Source organism: Akebia trifoliata, chromosome 11 (assembly GCF_017979445.1).
Source record: "Akebia trifoliata isolate Shusen 1 chromosome 11, ASM1797944v1, whole genome shotgun sequence".
Classification (NCBI taxonomy): domain Eukaryota; kingdom Viridiplantae; phylum Streptophyta; class Magnoliopsida; order Ranunculales; family Lardizabalaceae; genus Akebia; species Akebia trifoliata.
In genome coordinates, this window is record NC_141385.1 from 49,868,701 (window position 1) to 49,893,784 (window position 25,084).

Sequence of the window (25,084 nt, forward strand, 5' to 3'; positions counted from 1 at the left end):
TTTGGAAAATGCTGGAATGAAACAAACTGAGACACAAAGGTGAAAAAAAAAAATGATTATGTGGTGCGCGCATAACTGTAAATGCTTTTTACTCGTATCTCACGGAAAAGATTATACGGAAATGTGCACGACACCGCATCGTTTTGGAAAAGAATATACGGAAATGTGCACGACACCGCATCGTTTTGGAAAAGAATATACGGTAATGTGCATGAATGAAAAGACTAGAAATCTGACACCTAGGATTTTGGGACCTGTGAGTTGGCCCATGGTCCATGGCCCAAACCACGACCTTGAGGCCGGGGATTGAAATGAAGTCCATTAACTCTCAAGGATTCAGCTCGCCCAACTTACTCGGCAAGACCACCTCAACTGTACTCACCTAACTATTTACAATGTGGACATATTTGATTGGTACCCAATCGAAAAACTATCTAACTCAAATTAAAACGAATTCTGATGGATCATACCAATTTGGAAAGAGGACTCGAGAAGACACAAGATTAATTTCTAATGAAATTTAACTTCTAGAAATTTGTTCCATATAAATTGAGACCTCTAACACTATTTAATTATATTATATATCATGCCCCTTATAACCAAAACAAAAACCCAAAGTGCCTTATAATAGACTTCATTTATTAAAGGAGATGTTAGGCGCAGTCAAAAATAAATTTTAAACTAATTAAATAGTGGGCTTGGCCCATTGGATTTTGGGAAATGGATCGTTGCAAGAAAAAGATAGTTAAAATGATGCATTCCAGAAAATGTAAAAATAACAATAATAGGCAATAGTTACAATGATTTGGGAATGTTCAAGTAACATATCCAATAATAGAGGAAGTGGCTTAGAACAGAATTGAATGCACAACATGAAAAAAAAACCTATATTTGATGGCCCAAGGCGTCGAATTTCATAAAATTCGACGGAATGTCAAATTTATGTTTTTGATGGATCGAAACCATCAAATTAATGGAGGATGGGAGAAATTTGATGGCTCTAAATATTCAATAAATATCAATCACATCAGCTATAGAAGAATCAGTTTAATTTCTCAAAAAACTAATTTTGGAGTCCCTTAGGACATCAAAGCATCGACAAGTAGACGTCCCAATCCTCTTAAGTCAATATCACTTCCTCTAAAAAAAAACTAAAAATCCCTAAAAGGAGTTTGCTATAAACATATAACCTATGCAAATACGAAATTTCCTTTAGGACAAAAGTTACGAAATTCTGAAAAAGGTTACTGTAATATTATCATCCAGAATACAAGACACAAACATAATATGCAACTTTAATAGGATCTGGATTAATAAATTAGATAGAAAATTGTCAAAAAAAAAAAAAAAAATGATAATTTTAAAAGCATGATGAGTGAGAAGCTTGAGTTTGTTTCACAATTTTCAGGGTTTCATTAAAATTTAAAAATATATTTTTTAGAGAGGTAGTAAGTAAAAATAAGAACAATATTGCATTCGTAAAAATGGCTAATCATTAGTATAAGATTTTACTCTTAGTTTGACTGAAGTTATTAGCTTAGGATATCTCTCACTTATGGCTGATCTTTGTTCATCAAAATATTTGTTCAAGATAAGGAAAATAAGTTGTATAACAAAAAATAATAGTTGCACATAAAGTTCCTTGGTAGATGGTTCCAACATTAAATATGGCATCCCTTCCATTATTCATAAGTGTTTGTGAAAGAGCCATCAGAGTTTATGCAGTATGATTTGAGCACCATATTGAGGTCGAAGAGTTATAAAAGAGTGAGGAGCATGGACATAAGTGGCCGAGAGCTCGAATGAGAAATGCTGTAGAATCATAGCCAGAGCCATCTTTGCCTCTACCATTGCAAAGTTCTGCCCGATGCAAATTCGTGGACCCCAACCAAATGGGAAGAATGAGACTTGATTCTTTGTTGCTTTTGAAATCCCTTCGGAGAATCTCTGTGGATTGAATTCTTCTGCATCCTCGCCCCAAAGCTCACGATCATGATGAACAAGGAGTGTTGGCAATGTTATCAACACTCCTGATGGCAAAGTTATCTCTCCTAGTTTCATTGTCTTGTAAGTACCTCGTCTGAGCATAACCACCGGTGGATATAATCGAAGAACCTCATTCAAAATCATCGTTACCTACAACAAATATTTTAGGAATACATTATGATTTTATGCAAACAATATAACAATCCGAAGTATTATAACCCAATACTCACAATTTTTAAGTTGTTCAACCCTTCAAAATCTGGTTTTTTTTTCCCAAAGATTTTCAAGATCTCCTCCCTTGCACGTGTTTGCCAATCAGAATGCATACTCAACACCACCATTGTCCACACAAGCAAAGTCGAAGTCGTCTCTTGCCCTGCTAAGTAAAATAGCTTGCATTCCTCTATAACCTCATCGATACTCATTCCAACATTCTTAGATTTTTTATGTTCTTGAATCTCTTTACTATTAGATTCCATTAGCAGACCCAATAAATCATCATTATTTGCCATTCCGTTTTTTATTGCTTTCTCCCTCTCATTGATCATACCCCTCAAGAGAGCTTGCACTTCTCTGTAGTTTTCCTTCATTTTATTGTTTCTTTTTGTGGGAACAAACCTGCACATGTAATAATTTTGGTGAAAAAGTAAGAAGCCAAAGAAAGTATGATTGGCGGAGCTACGTAGGGCAAGTGAGGGCTATAGCCCCCACTGAAGTTTTGGAAATTTTGACATATCCCTCCATTTTTATTGCAAATATTTTGTTTTCTAAGTTTTTGTTAACATAGTCCTTCTTGACTATTCATTATTCAATTTCAAAAAGCATAGCTGATTTTAATACCATTTTATAAAATTTTCCATTAAGTTTAATTAGTATGCTTCCTCCATATGGCTTCAACTGAATATTTTTACTCTGTTCTATCCCTTACTTTTTTTGTTTAAAAAGTGTTCGGTGGAGATCAAATGAATCTCCCAAACAACAGAATTTTGTAATTTCTTCTTTCTTTAATTCAGAAACTTCGCTTATAAAACACTGCCAAAACTTTTGTCCTATGTGGGTTAGAAATTTTGGATTGAGCTGATTTTTTGTGAGGATGATCTCTATGGTGAGAAGATCATCTTCACCAAAAATCAGCCCCATCTAAAACTTCTAACCCCGTCAAAATTATTTTATAATTGTGAAATGTCGATATTTTACTGAAAATTTATAAACTACTTTTGATGGACTCATAAATTTCAGATTGAGCTGATTTTTGGTGAGGATGATTTTAAAAATATCAGCTCAATCCGAAATTTCTAATCCGCATAGGACAAAAGTTTTGGTAGCGTTTGTCATTTTAAGATTATTATCCCAACACCCCCATATGTACATATATGGGGGCAGTTCATGGGCCATATGTAAAAACATATGTAAAACTATGGTTTTTCAAAAATGAGTTAGAGGTTTTGGATTGAGCTGATTTTTTGCAATGATGGTCACTATGATGAGAAGATCATCTTCACCAAAAATCAGGTCAACCTGAGACTTCTAAATCTATCAAAAGTGATTTACAAATTATTGGCAAAAAATCGACGGTCCACATTTTAAATCACTTTTAATGGAGTTAGAAATTTCAAATTGGACTAATTTTTTTTTTTTTTTCTGGATGATCTTCCCATGATAGAGATCATCCTCACAAAAAGTCAACTCAATCCCAAACTTCTAACTCATATTTTAAAATTTTATTTATGTTACATTGTTTTTACATATGTCCCTTGATCTGTTCCTATATATATATATATATATATATATATATATATATATATATATATATATATATATATATATAGTTAATTCATCGAGTGCTGATCATATGACAGACTTGACGCACGCTGACATGGAAGTACATAATTTATTTTAAAAAATAAAAAATAAAGAAAAAATTTCTCTCTTGCCCGTTCTTTGCCCACATATTTATTTTTTTAGATTTCAAATCTTAAAAAGGATCGTTGGGCCCACATTGATTATCACATTGACGGTCCAACAACATAGACATCTAGATTTCATGAAAATATTCATATTAAATAAAAATTAAATAAAAATTAAAAACAATTATTTTTCGAGCTTGATCCATGGTGTATAAAATGAACGGCTTTCGAGCACCCACATTTAAAAATAAAATTCAACAGTGAAAAATAACTTTTTTTTATTTATTATTTTTATTTATTTGTTTTTAAACTTCATATAATTTTTTTCCTCTACAACCCCATTCCATCATATCATAATTTTGAATGACACTAGGTGATCAGATCTGAAAGTTTCGTTTTTTTTTTTTTTCACTATGGGCAGGAAAGAAAAATTCTCTTTTTCTCTATTTTATTTTATTTTATTAAGTTATGTGCTTCCACGTGCGTCAACTCCGTCCACCAAAAGTCCGTCATATTATCAGCACTCTAATTCATCTATAAGTAATGGAATAAGTTGCCCCCACGCCCCCATAAAAAAAGAAGTCTAAATACAATTAAAAATCTAAGCATACCTGAAACCAGGGATGTATACGGACTCAGCAACCTGCATAACAAGCTTAGATTGTTCATTTTGGAGTTGGAATATTTGTCTCCCTTCTTCATAAATGCTACCAAATGCTGCTCGGGATATGGCATCTCCAGTTAAGTATTGGAATTCCGTCCACACATCCAGTTCATAGGATCCCTCTGATGCAACCAACTTCTTCCATCTATTGACCAACTCGCTACAACTCATTTCAAATGCAGGTAACATCCTCTATAACAACAACAACAACAAAAATTATAATACGTGCCATGCTAACAATTAAAATTACAATATTAGTATGTCATTGTCAACCTCATACTTTTAATTCAATTATGTTTGTATACTGAGCGATACCTTCTTCATCTATTTCAATTTTCTTCATGAAAAATATAGGTCTCATTCGGGAAAAAAAAAATTAAAGGTTTCTTGCAACAATATATTTGAGAGAAAGATTATAAACGAGACCAACCTTCAACTTCTCTAGACGGAAAGCTGGATTGATAATCCGTCTATGTTTGGCCCATTTCTCACCCTCGTAAGTCAATAGCCCAGTTGCTAACAAGTTTACAAGTGGGTTCGATTCAGGCTGGATGAAGTGACCAAACTTGTTAGACAGAATATCCTTTATGAGGTCTGGGTCCATTATATTCACATTTGGAATTGCTCCAAACCAAGTTACAGATATCTTACCTGCATTTAACAACAAAACTTAATTGTTATGGGGATGGTATAAACCGGGGAGGAGCCAATAGCTCACTAATTCATAGACTTTGAAAATTCTTGTGGGGGCAAGTGCCCCCACTCTAAATCTGCCACTGGATATAAAGAAAGAATCGTGATCTAGAACAGTGTCCCGTTCCCATAACAACATTAGGTGTCTACATGACACATTTTTATTGGAGTTCAAACACATTGGGATGCGTGCATGTCTTGGTTAAGAGCCCTAGGTGTTTTAAACCCCAACAAACATTTCTCCCACGTAAACACTTTATCTTTATCATAGGAACGGGGCATCATTTTGGATCCTAACTCATAAAGAAATAATTACTTTTTCATGGATAGTAAATAACTAACCAAATTTGGTGAAGTTAATTATCTTAATCAACACCAACCTTAATCTGTACAAACACACACACATACATATATGAATGCTAATAACCAATGCTTCATCGGGACGTTAAAAACCTCCAATATTTCTCTTCCAACAATACCATTATTTGTTTTGTGTTTTAGGAATAAAGGTAAGGTATTTTGATTCTTTTAGAAATTAAATATTGTGTTTATTAAAAGAGTCATGATAATCTGACGCCTTTTTTTTTTTCAAACACTCTCATCAAAAACCGTAGATTCTTTGCTTCAGGATACAGATTAATGGTTATGTAATTGCCATGTCAGGGAGCGTAAGGGGGTGTCTGAAAAAAAGAGTGTCAGATTATCATTATACTCATTAAAAGGAAGCCAACATTTTTTTAGAATTGTTTAAATACATTAAATATCCAAACACCAAAATACTCCTACTTAATTATCATTAAAAGACAGAACCTAAGGTTTTTAGTGTTATTATGCAACCATAGGTTTTTTTTTTTTTTCGTTGCTACAGCGGTATCCCTATTGGCAGAGGGCCCAGGGGCGGTATCTAGTCTTACGTCCAGTCGATAGGCCCATGGATCATGTCCTTCAAGATGAAATCCATTAGGTATGTGTAGCAGACCCACCAGCCCTGCCACCTATTAAGTAAGAATTCGGTGGCTAAGTTTTAACTGCACGGCCGTTTGGGACCTCAAGCTCTTACCACTAAACCTAGTTAAGGTGATCAGGATCTAGCCTTGTCAAAGGTTAGATCTGTGGGAGGGAAAACTGGCTCGTGGTAAAAATTCTAGTCTGACCAATACAGTATGGCTAGATCTTTTCAACGTATTTAGGTAAAAGTCATAAAAGTTTTGGAAAAAAATTATTTAAAAAATTTTATGATGTAACTACCAGACTAACCTTATAATTTTTTACTAAAAGACAAGTTATAATTTTCTTTAATGACTTTTATAAAAGGAATTAATTAATTAATAAAAGTAATAAATTAAATCCAAAAATTTCCTTTTCGAGCCGTGCTGGGGTGACACATGATTTATTGTGATTCTCACAATTCTGACGTGGAGATGCTGGAGATGCATACATAACTGTAAATGATTTTTACTCGTATTGCAAAGAAACACATCTATGGTTATGTGCACATCCCACGTCAGCATTGTGAGAATCACAGTAAATGGCCTGTGTCATTCCAGCATTTTTCTTTCTTAAAAGATACCAAACTAACCTTATAATATTTCACTAAAAGCAAGTTATAATTTTCTTTAAAGACGTTTATAAAAGGAATTAATTAATTAATTAATTAATAAAAGTAATAAATTAAATCCAAATTTTTTCTAAAAGATACCATAATTCATGACAGTTTGGCGCATGAAAGGGAGGACACGTGGTACTATATTGTGAGACAGGCGGATGGGCTTGGATTGTGCTTCCTTCTTCATGCTTACTTCCTCTTTCAGGTTCCCATTGAACAATCTGTAAGTAGGACCTCTAATGCCTTGCTGCCTCAGTTCTCTCTCCAACTTCATGGGCTTCAACCATATCCAACACAACACTCTCCAAGCCCATGTAATCAACATAACTACAACAGTAAAAACTGCTACCGAAACCACCGAATACTTTCCCATTTTTTCTTCTCTATTTTGTAGGAGAAACCGAGAAACAGCTCCGTACACACAAGCAGAAGCACGAGAGTAAGAGACAGAGAAGATAAGCCCACTAGGAGGTGATCCAATTTAAGGGTAACTTGCAATGGAATTACACTCCTTAAATGAATCAAAGAGGTGACACGTGGATCAACGAAATTTGCACCGAAAATCGTTTCGATAAGGTCAAACGCAGGTGTCCCACATGGTGGAAAAATATCTATTTTGAAATTATTGTCAATCGACAAGTGCATGAATCAAAGAGGTTTTTCCAGGGTCTAAACCACGTTGGACACTAAGGTGTCCAACTAATGACTCAGATGGAAGAAAACAAAAGTTATAAATTAATTTGGGATCTAGAGGGAATGCCTTCCATCTCAAACGTTAACAGGACGGAGTTTTCTAAATAGGATTGAGTTGCACTTCTGAGTTGTTGAATGTGGCTACATAGTTATTGGTGCTGACATCTTTCACGATGGCCCTACAGCCTCAAAGTTGATTATTCTAAATGATAAAGACACATCACCACCACCTATATAGCCTCAAATGTTGAATATTCTAAACTTATGTAAGAAGAAACTTCGACATGCTTGTAATCGCACTTACATCCCCAACAAGACTCGGTGTCGTTGAATTTAATGCCATTTTACTATTTATTTTATTATTATTTATTTTTTTTTTTAAGACTCGGTGTTGTTGAATTTAATGCCATTTTATTATTTATTTTATTTTTAATTTTTAATTTTTTTTAAGACTCGGTGTTGTTGAATTTAATGCCGTTTTACTATTTATTTATTTATTTATTTTTTATTTTTTTATATAATCGACTAAACCCTAAATCCTAAATCGGCTATCCTTGTAGACAGCGAATCGAGCTCATATCTAGGGTTAGCCCAATCTAAAGATCAAGTACTTGTCCAAGGACTAGTCTCGAGATATGTGCAATACCCTCATATCACACACCAGGTAAGTATTGTGGTTTGTAGAGTTTGATAGTACTGATCTACAAGGAGGTATTGTAAATCAAACCACACCTTCACGTTATTAGGTTTATTGGGATATCTATATTTTGTAAAATCCTAGTTAAGTTTCCTAAGGTATTTATATTTCTTATTTTTTTTTTATGAAAAGATGTAATTTGTAAGTGTGAATTTTCTTTTTATAGTGAAATTGGTGTGATCCGTGGATGCATCTCAATTTAGAGGGAAGGGCGTAAAATCTTTGTATTTTTTTATTAGTGATGTGTGATTGTATCTTATGTTTGTTTTTTGATTCGTTTTCTTATTTTGATTACACATGTTTACTTAACAGTAAGTGAAGTTATGCCTTCACGGATGGCTCCTAAGGAATTAATGCCCATATTGGATATCAAACTCATGTCTTACGGGTATTAGCCATTTAGCAGTCCGGAATTTCCATTAAGTCAATCCCTCAAGATTATTTTCTTACTATTTTATTCTCATTCTATCTTTTTTCTATCATAAAAAAGAGTAGGTATCCAAAATGGTGTTATGTTCTTAACTAAGTTTAGGTGATACATCATTTTATGCCACGTGGCATTTTTGGGATCCATTGACCATGTAGATATGTGGTCCATCCCTTGATGAACCTACATACCAAAAATCATAATGTTCAATAACTTGTATCCACTAGTTCCAAGCTTTAGAAAAAGAGTTTAAATTAATAATTAGAAATCATTCTTAATACAATGCTATAATCAATAGATGCACATCATCAATTAATCTGATCTTTTGTTTGAAGATTCACAAAGGGATGGACGGCATATACTTCATACAATCAATGGGTCACCAAAAGTGCCATGTGCCATAAAATGGGGTGCCATCGGACCTTGGTTAGGGACGGGATACTGTTTTAGATCCTTACGTTGAAAAAAAAAAAAAAAGTTAAAAAAAAGGTTAAAATTTTAATGAGATAAAAATGTGGTAAATGTGCATCTCATCCCAAACCCAAAGTAGATCTCAAAGTCTCTATTAGTGAATTGATAGCAAACAGGGAAGTGGTTGGTCTAATCTTGTAGTTTGAAGGGGCAAAACCTAATATCACCTATTTCTCAGGGGTATTTATAAATTACCCTAAAATAAACAAAAGACAAAGGTCACGGGAGATCGTTATCTTGACAAAGTCGGGAACGTATGCAGTGATGTAAGTCTCTCTCTCTCTCTTTTACGTCCATCATCCTCTGTGTTTCACTTGTTCTCCAAGGTATGACGTATAATCCGAGATAATTTGGGGTTGGGATCAGTGTCTATAACCGGACCAACGGTTGAACCGGGTCTGACCAATAATTTAGAAAAATGTCCATACAGATTATATACCAAATTGAATAAGATATGTCTCTAGAGAAAAGGTTCCATACCCTGCGAAAATATTAAAATTCTCCTAAAAAGACAAGATTACACCACAAATATTGCAAGAACCAAAAAAGTTAAATGTAGAGAATAGTAGAAAAGAAATTCTTTTACTAAAAAAAAAAAAAATTAAACACTAGAGCAAGACTATTTTTAGATTATAAATTAAACAACGATGAGTTGAAATTCAGGTCTGTTTCTTAATTTTCAAGGGTTCGTTTAATTAGAATATATATATATTTTTCTTTTGAAAGTATCAGGTAGAAATTAGAATAATAGTGCACCTATCAGGCTATCATAAAAATGGTTAGTCTTTAATTACTAAAAGCAAAAGTGAGCTTTCCAAGTTAAATAGCTTTTACAAGAATGTTAGAATAAGATTTTGTTCTCAGTTTGACTGAAGTTGTTAGCTCAAGATATCTTTCATTTATAGAAATCCTTTGTTTTGCATTGTTTTTTTAAGAGCTGCTATTGGCATCCCACTTTTATTTATTACATCCTAACTAACATTATAGAAAATAGGGATTTTTCTCAAAACATGTGCAAGTTATGTTCAAATTCCGGTTTTGGTACACTTTAGTTCTCAAAACATGCATTTTGAGTGAATTCATCACTTTTACAAATTCGTGGATATTAAAAATGACGAATTCACGAGTTCATAGGTTATAAAACTGATGAATGCATGTTTTGGAATTAAAAATGAATAGTGTACTAAATTTGGAATTTTGTCATATTCAACGCACGAAATGGAGATTCACCCAAGAAAATAATTAAATAATTGAGAATAAGTAAAAGTTGGGTTGCCAATAGAAGCTCTTTTTATTATTATTATTATTTATTATTATTATTATTCTTTCTAGATTTCTATTTTTTGGGTTTAAGATTTATATAAGCCTAATCATGATTGCAAACAACTATACTGAAATTGTTTGTAAGAGTGTTATAATGTTTTGTAAAACAATGAAACACACATAGATTTTGATTTTCTCATCTTACAAAAGATGAAGGAGTAGTACTTTATTTATATTTGCAATGTTAACAACAATAGAAGATCTGAATAAATCTTCTCGTTATGGAAACTTAAGGAATAAGTTTCTCAACTAAATAGAGAAATTGTAAGAGTCGAGTTGACCTAGTCAACTGAGCTTTATAGAGTCCTAATACTCTCCCTCAAGTTTGAGTGAGGTTAGTGATGTCAACCACACCTAACTAGCTAGTGATGCCTTGAAAGGCCTCTACAACAAATGACTTTGTAAATAAGTTTGCAAGTTGATCATGAGACCGAAAGAAGCGAGGCTGAATTAGGGTGGTTTTAGCAAAACTTGGTGTGACAATAGAATATCTCTTTTTTAATTGGGAACTTCTATTTAATGTGGAGCCTTCTCTAGTAGGGGTGGGGGGTTGTTTCGCCTTAAGTGTCTTATCCTTGAGCCGCACTATGTGAAAACTGGAAAATTCAACGGTCTATGACCATCGTAATTTGTGATGCTCCTTAGATTGGATGACATGGAGCTATCGAATTTCTCCTATCCTCCATTAATTTGATGGTTTCGACCCGTTGGAAGAAAAAATTCGACAATGAAAATTTTGATGTCATAGTCCATCAAATTTTATGAAATTCTATGAGTTTTTTTTTTCACGTTGTGCCAGTCCTTCATTAGAGGTATGATATATTGTGAAGAATCCAGATCGTATGCACGAGTCTGGAGGATTGAAAACCACCTCCTACACCTAAAGACATGCCACGTAAGTCACAATCCAATGAATTAATGCCTAAAATCTCTCTTTTTCAAATTTTCCTTGGATTGTGGTTTAAGGGTACATATTAATGTGTGAGAAGAGGGTTTCAATCCTCCACAATGGGTACATATGATCCGGACTCTCCATTATTTTATAGAATATATTTTGTGAATCCAGAGGGCATACACCCATGGTAGAGGGTTGAAAACCTCCCCACACCCACACCAAAACACATGCTACCTAAGGCACAATCGAAGGGATTAATGCCTAAAATCTCTCATTTTCAAAATTTCCTTAAAATAGTCCTATTAATATGACTGGCCAGGTGGCATATTCAAATGATTCCATCATGTGGACAAGTTCGAGAATCGTAGATTTATACGCCTCGGGATAAACAATTCCCTTGAGATACACTTTTTATGGGGAAGTGCAATTGGGTATCTTGAGGTGTTCAGATCTATGGTACATGAACTTGTCACATCATGGAGTCATCTGAGTATGCCACCTAGTGAGTCATATTATCATGAATCTTTTCTTGAATTGTGGCTTATGTGTCATGTGTGAGGTGTGTGAAGAGGTTCTCGATCCTCCACACTAAGTTCATATGGTTTGGGAGTATTTTTTCCACATAGACTCTTCAGTGCATTCCACGTTAATGTAGAGGAAAGGTAGTTTTGTAACTAACAAGGGTATTTTGTAAATTAGGGATACAATTCAAGACGTGTTTTTATGTGAGTAGTGGATCCAAGTTTTAGTGAGTTCTGTGAGCAAATTTTTTGAGTCGTGATTTTCTAACGCCTCCCCCCCCCCCCCCCCTAGACTCTTCAGTGCATGCCACGTTAAAGTAGAGGAAAGGTAATTTTGTAACTAACAAGAGTATTTTGTAAATTAGGGATACAATTCAATACATGTGTTTTCATGTGAGTAGTGGATCCAATTTTGGTGAGTTCTGTGAGCAAATTTTTTTGAGTCATGATTTTCTGACACCTCCCCCCCCCCCCCCCCCCTAGACTCTTCAGTGCATGCCACGTTAAAGTAGAGGAAATGTAATTTTATAACTAACAAGGGTATTTTGTAAATTAGGGATACAATTCAATGCATGTGTTTTCATGTGAGTAGTGGATCCAGATTTTGGTGAGTTCTGTGAGCAAATCTTTTTGAGTCGTGATTTTTTAAACCCCCCCCCTCCCCCTCCCAGCATACACCCCTGACGTGGTATGTGCCAGAACCAAGTTTTTCTCGAGAAACACAACTGCACATCCCCATAAATATGTGTAGTTGTGCATCCTGAGGAAAAACTTATGGTTCTACCACATGCCACGTCAGGGTTGTATACCACATAATGGGTGTTAGTTTATCATTATTAAAATTTTTTTTTTGAGTCGTGATAATCTAATTCCGTTACGTGGCATACTCAAAATATTCTCCTGATGTGACATGTGCTAGAACTGTAGATTTTATGCCTTGAGATGCACATCTGCATACATATGTGCAATTGTGTATCATGAGGGAAAAAGATCTATGCTTCTAGCACATGCACATTAGGAAAGCATGTTGAGTATGCTACGTGGGAGAGTCCACTACGTGAAAACTGAAATTTTTGATAAGAAAATTCGACGGGTCAAAGCCCAAAAATTTTAGAAATCGAATTTCAACGGGCCATGGCCGTTGAAGTTTTTTATGTTCCCCAATTCAACAACTTAGAGCCATCAAATTTCTCCCATCCTCCATTAATTTAATGGTTTTGATCCAACGAAAAATAAATTTGACAATGAAAAATTCAATGCCTTGGTCCGTCGAATTTTATGAAATTCGATGGCCCAAGGCCATTAAATATGGTTTTTTTTTTTTTTTTTTTTTTAACGTTGTGGTCAAGAAATCATTACTCATTTTTTTTCACTATCCGAAATATTATTTTGCAATGAGTCGTGATGAATGCATGTGGTTTTTGGTACGCGGTTGATGTGGCAAGGGCACACAACCATAGATCTTTTTCATGGGGATACATAGGAAAAAAGATGTGCGGTTCTGTATATTCAATGTAAATTACAGATATAATATTAAACAAATTAAAACTTTTGGAAGCAAAGGTCGATCCATAGGGACAATGACTGATTCGAAACTTCTATCAACTTAAAACCAATGCAGATTTTAATAACTAAATTAAAACAGATTTTGGAAAGATTACAGCTAAGAAAGAATGAAATTAAAACAAAGATTGAAATACAACATGGAGATTAGAGGGGTCAAATCCACCCTTGCAAGCTATCTCAATGTTTGGATCGTTCTATTTCTATCTCAATCCACGCAACAAAGCTCTTGTTCATGGATCGGAAAGTCAATCAATTAAATTCTTTGTGTAAATCAAAAACATGTGAATCCTTAAAGAAGATGTGATTATCGGATTTTTACTCAATGTTCAGAGATAAATATAACTAAGCTTGATCTCATCTAAACATGAATCATCAAATTTATAATATTAAATATGTTGTCTGATAATCCCAATAACATAAGCTTTCACAAGAGTACAATAAAAACAGAGGCAATAGAATTGATTAGACAAGATTAAGATAAACTTGCTCTGACTTCATTGACCTCTCTATGGAGAGTTTAGCTGACCATCCCAAGGAACAAATTATAATAAAGTAAAATAAAAAGAATAGAGTAGAGAAGAAAATGGGAGTTCCTTGTTGCTCTTTGATTCCAAAAATCAGCTTGAATCTCCTTCATTACAAAACTTCAAATTAAAAACCTAAACTAAACTAAACTAAAACTAAAATAAAAATAAAAAGAAGGGAGAAGGAAGAGGAAGAATCTCCTTCTCCAAGCCTTGGAGTTTCCCCCCACCTTCTGGCCTCCCTAACAAACTAACTACACTTCTTATTTATAGAATTTCTCTAAGGTTTCCGGGTCATATCCACGTTATTTTCTTTGAAGAAGATCCATCAATGCAACGACCAAAAGGTCTAGAAGCTTCAGTACGAATCTCGAGACCAATCTCCTCAGGATCACCACGGTGCACCACAAGGTTACCGCTATATGGTGACGTGGCGGATTTTTGCTCCGAGATTTGGGTGGATGACCCATCTTGGCTCAAGCATTGTAATGAAATTTATTCTCTTCCTATTTGTCTTTGAATTTAGCCTTTTTACCTGTAATCAATAGAAATTCCTTTAGTTATCAATAATTTGAAATATTTACATGATTTGTTTTTATTTGAGAGAAATAACAATCAAGTGTGGGTAATCTTTGTGTAATTATAGTATCAAAAATGACTTTATGGGACCTGATCACTGTACAATTGTCATGTCTACCGTGTGCCCAACACGTACCAAAATCGTGTGCATTCATCATTATTCTATTGCAATTGGGTCCCAATGAATGCACGCGGTATTGGTATGCGGCTAACATGGCAAGAGCACAAAACCATATATCATTTTCATTAGGATACATAGGAAAAAGATGTGCGGTTACGTGCGCTTGCCACGTCAGCCATGCACCCAACTACCTTCCACCATAGTTCTTTGATTCTCTCCTTACCTAAGGCTCCTGTGACCTCTTCTACACAATCTTAGGCCCTTGATGGTTCTTCTACACAATCGGCTTATTAATTTGGAGATTGTGTTTCCTTAGCACCACCTCTAGCATCCCTACTATGCCCATGTTGGAGATCAAACAATGCTCTGATGACTCCATTGAGTTTCCATAATATCTTATTAGGATTTACTTTTGATTAGAATTTCTTTCCACTATTTCCTACCTAAACCCTATTATGTTCCCGCAATCTCATAAACAACCAGCATTTTTATTTATTTTTCCATTTTCTATCATTGAAAAAGAAGTAGACAAAAAATAGATTATTTAACATAAATAACAATGGTTCCTCCAATCTTTTTCTTTCAAAGTTTAACATACTCAACCATCATTATTAATTGTCATTATTATATAAAATAAAAATTACACAGAAGATTCTCACTGACTAGTAGTGTATTACACTCATCATAGGGTAGCTGAGAGTTTGGTTTGATTCTTAAACAATGACCATATTTTACACCTTCTTAAACATAACCTTAAATGGTTTATCACTCAAAGTCAAACGTCTTACTCCATTCTCAATATAAATACCAATATCCCCGCAGAAGGGTCTACAGGTATCACACACAGTAGGGCAAAAAACAAGCTTGTAATCATACTCATATTTCTCAATCTTGAATCAATTGCTCAAAGTTGAAGCAGTATCTGGATTCCCTTCGACCCCACCCATTGTAACGAATCTTTTTCCTGTGGACCCATCGAGCACAACCTTCCACACTGTTGATTGCACACAACCTTCCACACTGTTGGAAGGCCAGATGACCATGGGCTCCACGATTACACCATGGTAGCCAAAAGTGAGCTGAAGTCTTCTTGGGCCAAATGGTCATGGATCAAAATACATGGGTTCAGCAATTGGGTAGGCCTAAATTTTTGGGGTCACATGTCCATGGGCTCAACAATTCAGAAACAACACTATAGTATTTTCTTATGCCTTTCCTCAAATTGATCACCTACTAAAAATTCTTGAATCTATTCTTTAAACTCACCAATCAGATATGTTTTTCTATGGCCCAAACCACGACCTTGAGGCTGGGGATTGAAAAATGAAGTCCAGTAACTCGCTCAACTTACTCGGTAAGACTACCTCAACTGAACTCAACTGACTATTTACAATGTGGACATATTCAACAAATATATACTAAAGTTTTGGTTCTTGAAAAGAGAGAAAAACAGAGACTGTACAAAAATCGTCTTAATGATGTCCCCACCGACAGATCTTACAGTAAAAATCACTATAAATCACTTATAAGTCGAAACGACATAAGATTCATTATGTGAAAACTGGAAAATTCGACATAAAAATTTGACAGGCCAAGGCCCACGAATTTTAGAAACTAAATTTTGACGATCTAGGACCGTCGAAATTCTTGATGTTCCCAGATTTGACAGTTTAGAGCTGTCGAATTTCTCTCATCCTTCATTAATTTGACAGTTTTGGCCCATTGAGGAAAAAATTTTGACAATGAAAAATTCAAAGCCAATTGAACCTCTTGGTCTGTCGAATTTTTTGAAATTTGATGGTGCAAGGCCATCAAATTTGGGCATTTTTTTTACATTGTGACTTATTTCTAATGAAATTTAACTTCTAGAAATTTGTTCCATATAACTTGAGACCTCTATCACTATTTAATTATATTATATATCATGCCCCTTAGAGCCAAAACAAAAACCCAAAGTACCCTTATAATAGACTTCATTTATTAAAGGAGATTTTTGGCGCAGTCAAAAATAAATTTTAAACTAATTAAATAGTGGGCTTGGCCCGTTGGATTTTGGGAAATGGGTTGTTGCAAGAAAAACATAGTTAAAATGATGCATTCCAGGAAATGTTACAATAACTATAATAGGCGATAGTTACAATGATTTGAGAATGTTCAACGACAGGTCTATTACATATTCAATTAGAATGAATATTGTAAAGGGAAATAATTATGTATTAATATAAGTCGTACATGTGTCCAAACCGATTAAGTGGTACCAGGCGTTGATTAGCATACGAGCGCTGCCCTGTGAGCAGGGTAGGTCAGAGCAGAGACCTCCCTAGCCTGACTAGCAAGGTAGCATAGTATTAAGTAAGACCAGGCCCGTCAAGAAAGGCAAGTCAGGTCATAAAGTAATTGTAAGGTTTACATGTGCACATCAATCCTAGAAATCTCGGAAGAGATCTCTGCAGTTTAGTACGATCAATCCAAGATATCCTGATTAGGTAAACAACCTCACAAAGTCAATAGATATTCTATGATTATAGCTTACAGAGGAAAAAAACCCTATAGGTGACTAAAGGGGGAATACATAGCAAAGCAAGCACTATTGGGAGGATCTTTTGATGAGATCAAAGTCTAACCAGTTTTCTAAAACTATTCCTCTGCTTTTATAACTTGAGTGTCGGAGTGATTTTGCCAGGTATCACGCCGCCACAAGAAAAGAGATGCTAAGAACAACTTTGGATCAGTGTGGTTGAATCCATCAGAGCTGTCCACTGGATCCCGGCAGCACAAATATATAAATTGAAGGTTCTAAAAGAATCAAACAAAGACGTATAAAAATGTGGATTGAGATAGTAAAAATGATTATAAATTTCAATAATAGAGGAAGTTACTTAGGACAAAATTGAATGCACAACGTGAAAAAAAGCCTATATTTCATGGTCCAAGGCCATTGAATTTCATAAAATTCGACAGAATGTCAAATTTATGTTTTTGATGGATCGAAACCATCAAATTAATGGAGAATAGGAGAAATTTGATGGCTCTAAACATTCAATAAATATCAATAACATCAACTATAGAAGAATCAGTTTAATTTCTCAAAAGACTAATTTTGGAGTACCTTAGGACGTCAAAGCATCAACAAGTGGACGTCCCAATCCTCTAAAGTCAATATCCCTTCCTTAAAAACTAAAAATTCCTAGGAGTTTGCTATAAACATGTAACATATAGAAATACAAAATTTCCATTAGAACAAAAGTTACAAAATATTGAAAAAGGTTACTGCAATATCATCGTCCAGAGTACAAGGCACAAACATAACATGCAACTTTAATAGGATCTGGATTAATAAATTAGATAGAAAAGTGTCAAAAAATGATAATTTTGAGTGAGAAGCTTGGGTTTGTTTCACAATTTTCAGGGTTTCATTTAAATGTAAAAATATTTTGTTTTAGAGAGGTATTAAGTAAAAATAAGAACAATATTGCATTCATAAAAATGGCTAATCTTTAGTATAAATTTTACTCTTAGTTTGACTAAAGTTATTAGCTTAGGATATCTTTCACTTATGGCTGATCTTTGTTCATCAAAATATTTGTTCAAGATAAGGAAAATAAATTCTAAAACGAAAAATAATAGTTGCACATAAAGTTCCTTAGTACATGATTCCAACATAAAATATGGCATCCCTTCCATTATTCGTTGAAGTGTTTGTGAAAGAGCCATTAGAGTTTATGTAGTATGATTTGAGCACCATATTGAGGTCGAAGAGTTATAAAAGAGTGAGGAGCGTGGGCATAAGTGGCCGAGAGCTCGAATGAGAAATGCTGTAGAATCATGGCCAGAGCCATCTTTGCCTCTACCATTGCAAAGTTCTGCCCGATGCAAATTCGTGGACCCCAACCAAATGGGAAGAATGAGACTTGATTCTTTGTTGCTTTTGAAATCCCTTCGGAGAATCTCTGTGGATTGAATTCTTCTGCATCCTCACCCCAAAGTTCACGATCGTGATGAACGAGGAGTGTTGGCACTGTTATCATCACTCCTGATGGCAAAGTTATCTCTCCTAGTTTCATCGTCTTGCAAGTACGTCGTCTGAGCAAAACTGCCGGTGGATATAATCGAAGAACCTCATTCAAAATCATTGTTACCTACAATGAATATTTTAGGAATACAGGAGAATTTTCGATCTACATCAAATATCATGATTTACGCAAACAATATAACAATGCGAAGTATTATAACCCAATACTCACAATTTTTAAGTTGTTCAACCCTTCAAAATCTGGTTTTCTTTTCCCAAAGATATTCAAGATCTCTTCCCTTGCACGTGTTTGCCAATCAGAATGCATACTCAACACCACCATTGTCCACACAAGCAAAACCGAAGTCGTTTCTTGCCCAGCTAAGTAAAATAGCTTGCATTCCTCTATAACCTCATCGATACTCATTCCAACATTCTTAGATTTTCCATGTTCTTGAATCTCTTTACTATTAGATTCCATTAGCAAACCCAATAAATCATCATTATGTGCCATTCCTTGTTTTATTGCTTTCTCCCTCTCATTGATCATACCCCTCAAGAGAGCTTGCACTTCTCTGTAGTTTTCCTTCATTTTATTGTTTCTCTTTGTGGGAAGAAACCTGCACATGTAATAATTTTGGTGAAAAAGTAAGAAGCCCAAGGAAGTATGATTGGCAGAGCTACGTAGGGACAAGTAAGGGCTATAGCCCCCACTGAAGTCTTAGAAATTTTGACATATCTCTCCATTTTTACTGCAAATATAAAGATACGATACCCCTTTGTTTTCAAACTTCAGTCTTCACTGAAATTTTGGCATATCCCTCCATCGTTGTCTTAATGTATGGCCTATACATTAGAGCTACTCTTTTATTTTCTTGAACGTGTTCATTTCTAAGTTTTTGTACAAATCATCAATGAATTCCAACATCCTCATCTTTGTTATGCTCAATTTGTTAACACGGTGCTTCTTGACTATCCGTTATTCAGCTTCTTAAAGCACAACTGATTTTAATATCATCTTATAAAATTTTCCATTAAGTTTGATTAGTATGCTTCCTCCGTATGGCTTTTGTGAATATTTTTACTCTGTTCAATACCCTACTTTTTTGGTTAAAAAGCATTTGTTGGAGATCAAATGAATCTCCCAAACACCAGAATTTTGTAATTTCTTCTTTCTATATGTCAAAAACTTCGCTTACAAAACGCTGTCAAAACTTTTGTCTTATGTGGGTTAGAAATTTTGGATCGAGCTGATTTTTTGTGAGGATGATCTCTATGGTGAGAAGATCATTCTCACCAAAAGTCAGCCCCATCTAAAATTTCTAACCCATCAAAATTATTTTAGAATGGTGAAATGTTGATTCTTTACAGAAAATTTGTAAACTACTTTTGATGGACTTATAAATTTCAGATTGAGCTGATTTTTGGTGAGGATGATTTAAAAAAAAAAAATTAGCTCAATCCGAAATTTCTAACCCACATAGGACAAAAGTTTTGGCAGCGTTTTCTCATCTTAAGATTGTCATCCGAACACCCCTCATATATATATATAAATTAATTCATTGAGTGCTGATCATATGACGGACTTTTGATGGACAGACTTGACACATGCTGACGTGGAAGCACATAACTTATTAGAAAAAGAGAGAAAATTTCTCTCTTTTGCTCATTCTCTGCCCACATATTTATTTTTTTAGATTTCAAATCTTAAAAAGGATCGTTGGGCCCACATTGATTATCACATTGACAATCTAACAACACAGACATCTAGATTTCATGAAAATATTCATATTCAAAACAAAAAAAATTTATAGACAATTTTTTTTTAGCTTGATCCATGGTGTATAAAACAGACGGCTACCGAGCACCCACATTTAAAAATAAAATTCAATGATTAAAAATAACTGTTTTTAATTTTGTTTCATTTTTTTTTTTCTAAACTTCATATAATTTTATCCTCTACAATCCCATTTCGTAGGATCATAATTTTGAACGACACAAGCTGATCAGATCTAAAAGTTTCTTTTGTTTTTTCAATATGGGCAGGAGAGAGAAATTTTCTTTTTCTCTATTTTATTTTTTTATATTAAGTTATGTGCTTCCATGTCAGTGTGTGTCAAGCCCATCCACCAAAAGTTCATCATATTATCAACACTCTAATTCATATATAAGTAATTGAATAAGTTGCCCCCACGAGGCATAAAAAAAAAGTGTAAATAAAATTAAAAATCTATAAGCATACCTGAAACCAGGGATGTATACGGACTCGATAACCTGCATAGCAAGCTTAGATTGTTCATTTTGGAGTTGGAATATCTGTCTCCCTTCTTCATAACTGCTACCAAATGCTGTTCGGGATATGGCATCTCCAGTTAAGTATTGGAATTCCGTCCACACATCCAGTTCATAGAATCCCTCTGATGCAACCAACTTCTTCCATCTATTGACCAACTCGCTACAACTCATTTCAAATGCAGGTAACATCCTCTATAACAACAACAACAACAACAAAAATTATAATACGTGTCATGCTAACAATTAAAATTACAATATTATTATGTCATTGTCAACCTATATAGGTCTAATTCGGGAAAAAAAATTAAGGTTTCTTGCATCAATATATTTGAGAGAAAGATTATAATAGAGGCCAACCTTCAACTTCTCTAGACGGAAAGCTGGATTGATAATCCGTCTATGTTTGGCCCATTTCTCACCCTCGTAAGTCGCTAGCCCAGTTGCTAACAAGTTTATAAGTGGGTTCGATTCAGGCTGGATGAAGTGACCAAACTTGTTAGACAGAATATCCCTTATGAGATCTGGGTCCATTATATTCACACTAGGAATTGCTCCAAACCAAGTTACAGACATCTTACCTGCATTTAACAACAAAACTTAGTTGTTATAAGGATGGTATATACAGGGGCAGAGTCAGGATTTTGCCCATATGGGGGTAACTAAGAGTAGAAATTTTTTTGTGGGGAACAATTAAGAGTGAAAAAAATTTGTTGTTGGGGCAACTAAGATTGGAAAAAAAAATCGTGGGGGCAATAGTGGCCCATTTTTTATTATCCACTGCTAAAATCCGTCTCAATAGCTCATTAATTCATAGACTTTGAAAATTATTGTGGGGGCAAGTGCCTCCACTCTAAATCCTCCACTAGGTATGAAGAAAGAATCGCGATCCAGAACGATGTCCCGTTCCTATAAGAAAGTTAGGTGTCTACATGGCACATTTTTATTGGAGTTCAAACACATTGGGATGCGTACATGACTTGGTTAAGAGCCCTAAATGTTTTAAACTCCAACAAAAATGTGCTTTGTAAACACCTTATCTTTATTATAGGAACGAAACACCATTTTGGATCCTAACTCATAAAGAAATCATTAGTTTTCCATGGTTAGTAAATAACTAACCAAATTTGGCGAAGTTAAGTATCTTAATCAACACCAACCTTAAACTATATAGACACACACACATGTATATATAACCTATGCTTCATCGGGACGTTAAAAACCTCCAATATTTCTCTTCCAACAATACCATTTCTTGTTTTGTGTTTTAGGAACAAAGGTAAGGTATTTTGATTCTTTTAGAAATTAAATATTGTGTTTACTAAAAGAGTCATGATAATCTGATGCTTTTTTTTTCCAGACACCCCCATCACAAAACCGTAGATTCTTTGCTACGGGATACAGATTAATGGTTATGTAATTGCCTTGTCAGGGAGCGTAAGGGGGTGTCTTAAAAAAAGATTGCCAGATTATCATTACACTTACTAAAAGGATGCGAAATATTTTTTTTCTTTTAGAATTGTTTGAATACATTAAATATCCAAACACCAAAATACCCCTACCTTAAATATCATTAAAAGACACAACCTAAGGCTATTAGTGTTATTGTGCAACCATAGGTTTTTTTTTTTTTGTTACAGCAGTATCACTGTTGGCAGAGGGCCCAGGGGCTGTATCTAATCTTACCTCAGGCCCATAGGCCCATGGATCATTTCCATGAAGATGAAGTCCACCAGGTATGTATAGCAGATCCACCAGTCCCGTTGGGACCTCAAGCTCTTACCACTAAACCTAGCTAACATGATCAGGATCTAACCATATCAAAGGTTAGAGCTGTGGGAGGGAAAAATGGCTCGTCGTAAAAATTCTAGTCTGACCAATACAGTAAGGCTGGATCTTTTCAACATATTTATATATAAATCATAAAGTTGGAAAAAAATTATTTAAAAAATATTATTATGTAACTACCAGACTAACCTTATAATTTTTTACTAAAAGACAAGTAATAATTTTCTTTAAAGACGTTTATAAAAGGAATTAATTAATTAATAAAAGTAATAAATTAAATCCAAAATTTTTCTGAAAGATACCATAATTCATGACAGTTTGGCGCATGAAAGGGAGGACACGTGGTGTTATATTGTGAGAAAGGCTGATGGACTTGGATTGTGCTTCCTTCATCATGCTTACTTCCTCTTTCAGGTTCCCATTGAACAACCTGTAAGTAGGACCTCTGATGCCTTGCTGCCTCAGTTCTCTCTCCAACTTCATGGGCTTCCACCATATCCAACACAACACTCTCCAAGCCCATATAATCAACATAACTACAACAGTAAAAACTGCTACCGAAACCACCGAATACTTTCCCATTTTTCTTCTCTATTTTCTAGGAGAAACCGAGAAAAAGCTCCGCACACACAAACAGAAGCACGAAAGAAAGAGAGAGAGAAGATAAGCCCAGTGGGAGGTGATGCAATTTAAGAGAAACTTACAATGGAAATACTCTCTTTTTTTCAATTAATTATCAAAATGCCTTTATATGAGCCAGTTTGATATATTATTACTTCCCAAGTCCCTGTCCTGAACTTATAATGACACGTGGATCAATAAAATTTGCATGGAAAATCGTTTCGATAAGGTCAGACGTACGTGACTCGAATGGTGGAAAAAAAAATGAAAGAATTGCCAATCGACAAATGCATGAACCAAAGAGGTTTTTCCAGGGTCCAAACCACGTTGGACACTAAAGTGTCCAACTAATGACTTCCAACTCAGATGGAAGAAAACAAAAGTTTTAAATTAATTTCGAATCTCGAGGGAATGCCTTCCATCTCAAACGTTAATGGGACGGAGTTTTCTAAATAGGATTGAGTTGCACTTTTGAGTTATTGAATGTGGCTACATAGGTGTTGGTCCACACCCTCAAAGTTGATTATTCTAAATGATAATGACTCATCACCACCGCCCATAGTCTCAAATGTTGAATATTCTAAATTTAAGTATGAAGAAACTTCAATGTTATTGTAATCGCACTTAAATCCCCAAGAAGACTCGGTGTTGAATTTATTGTTGTTTTACTATTTTTTTATTTTTTATTTTATATCCGGCTATCCTTGCAGACAGAGAATCGAGTTCATATTGGGGTTTGCCCAATCTAGAGATCAAGTCCTTGTACAAGGCATAGTCTCGAGACATGTGCAACACCCTCATATCACACACCAGATAAGTATTTGTGGCTTGTGGGGCTTGATAGTAATAATCAACAAAAAGGTACTGTAAATCAAATCACGTTTTCACGTTATTAGATTTTTTGAAATATTTATACTATGTAAAATCCTAGTTAAATTTTTGAGGTATTTAAATTTTTTATTTTTGGGTGAAAAGGTGTAATCTATAATTGTAATTTTTTTGTATATAGTGAAATCGGTGTGATCCGTGGATGCATTTCAATTTAGAGAGACCCACGTAAAATCTTTATATATATATATATATATATATAGGGCGGTTCAAGGGCCATATGAGAAAACATATGAAAAAACTTTCGTTTTTCAAAATAAGAGTTAGAGGTTTTGGATTGAGCTGATTTTTTGCAAGGATGGTCACTATGATGAAAAGATCATCCTCACAAAAAATCAGCTCAACCAGAAACTTCTAAATCCATCAAAAGTGATTTACAAATTAGTGATAAAAATTGGTAAAAAATCGACGGTCCACATGTTAAATCACTTTTAATGGGGTTAGAAGTTTCAGATTGGGCTGATTTTTTTTTTTTTTTTGGATGATCTTCCCATCATAGAGATCATCCTTACAAAAAATCAGCTCAATCCAAATTTTCTAACCCATATTTTAAAATTTTATTAAAAACGAAAGTTTTTACATATGTTTTCTCATATGGCCCTTGAACCTGACCCATATATATATATTTTTGTGATGTATGATTGTATCTTATGTTTATTTTTCGATTCATTTTCTTATTTTGATTACACATGTTTACTTAACAGTACGTAAATGTGTGCTTTCACGGATGACTCCTAAGGAATTAATGTCCATATTGGGTATCAAACTCACGTCTTACGGGCATTAACCGCTTAGCAGTCCAAAATTTCC

The 25,084-nt window shown here is 34.5% G+C and overlaps 1 protein-coding gene across 3 annotated transcripts; it reads right to left on the minus strand.

Moving 5' to 3' along the window:
• Positions 1–1,581: 1,581 nt before the first annotated feature.
• LOC147392430 (cytochrome P450 CYP72A616-like) lies at positions 1,582–23,489 on the minus strand. Of its 3 annotated transcripts, none has more exons than XM_086457938.1 (5): positions 23,068–23,487; positions 4,988–5,208; positions 4,505–4,749; positions 2,217–2,604; positions 1,582–2,136 (listed from the first exon to the last, which is right to left on the minus strand). In XM_086457938.1, the coding sequence occupies exons 1-5, from the start codon at positions 23,345–23,347 to the stop codon at positions 1,711–1,713; spliced, it is 1,560 nt and encodes a 519-aa protein (XP_086314064.1). In that variant the 5' UTR covers positions 23,348–23,487; the 3' UTR covers positions 1,582–1,710. The 3 variants fall into 3 exon arrangements, with proteins under 3 accessions (XP_086314064.1, XP_086314063.1, XP_086314065.1); XM_086457937.1 differs by lacking the exon at positions 23,068–23,487 and adding an exon at positions 6,950–7,341; XM_086457939.1 differs by lacking the exons at positions 1,582–2,136; positions 2,217–2,604; positions 4,505–4,749; positions 4,988–5,208 and adding exons at positions 18,267–18,812; positions 18,918–19,305; positions 20,928–21,172; positions 21,338–21,558 and having other exon boundaries at positions 23,068–23,489.
• Positions 23,490–25,084: the final 1,595 nt, after the last annotated feature.

Excerpts from the sequence above, each read along its gene's own strand:
- LOC147392430 (XM_086457938.1), bottom strand. The coding sequence starts at position 23,347 with ATGGGAAAGTATTCGGTGGTTTCGGTAGCAGTTTTTACTGTTGTAGTT. Across the intron at positions 4,750-4,987 it reads TCCGTCTAGAGAAGTTGAAG|AGGATGTTACCTGCATTTGA; the intron begins GTTGGTCTCGTT and ends TTGTTGTTATAG. Across the intron at positions 2,137-2,216 it reads GGTTGAACAACTTAAAAATT|GTAACGATGATTTTGAATGA; the intron begins GTGAGTATTGGG and ends TATTTGTTGTAG.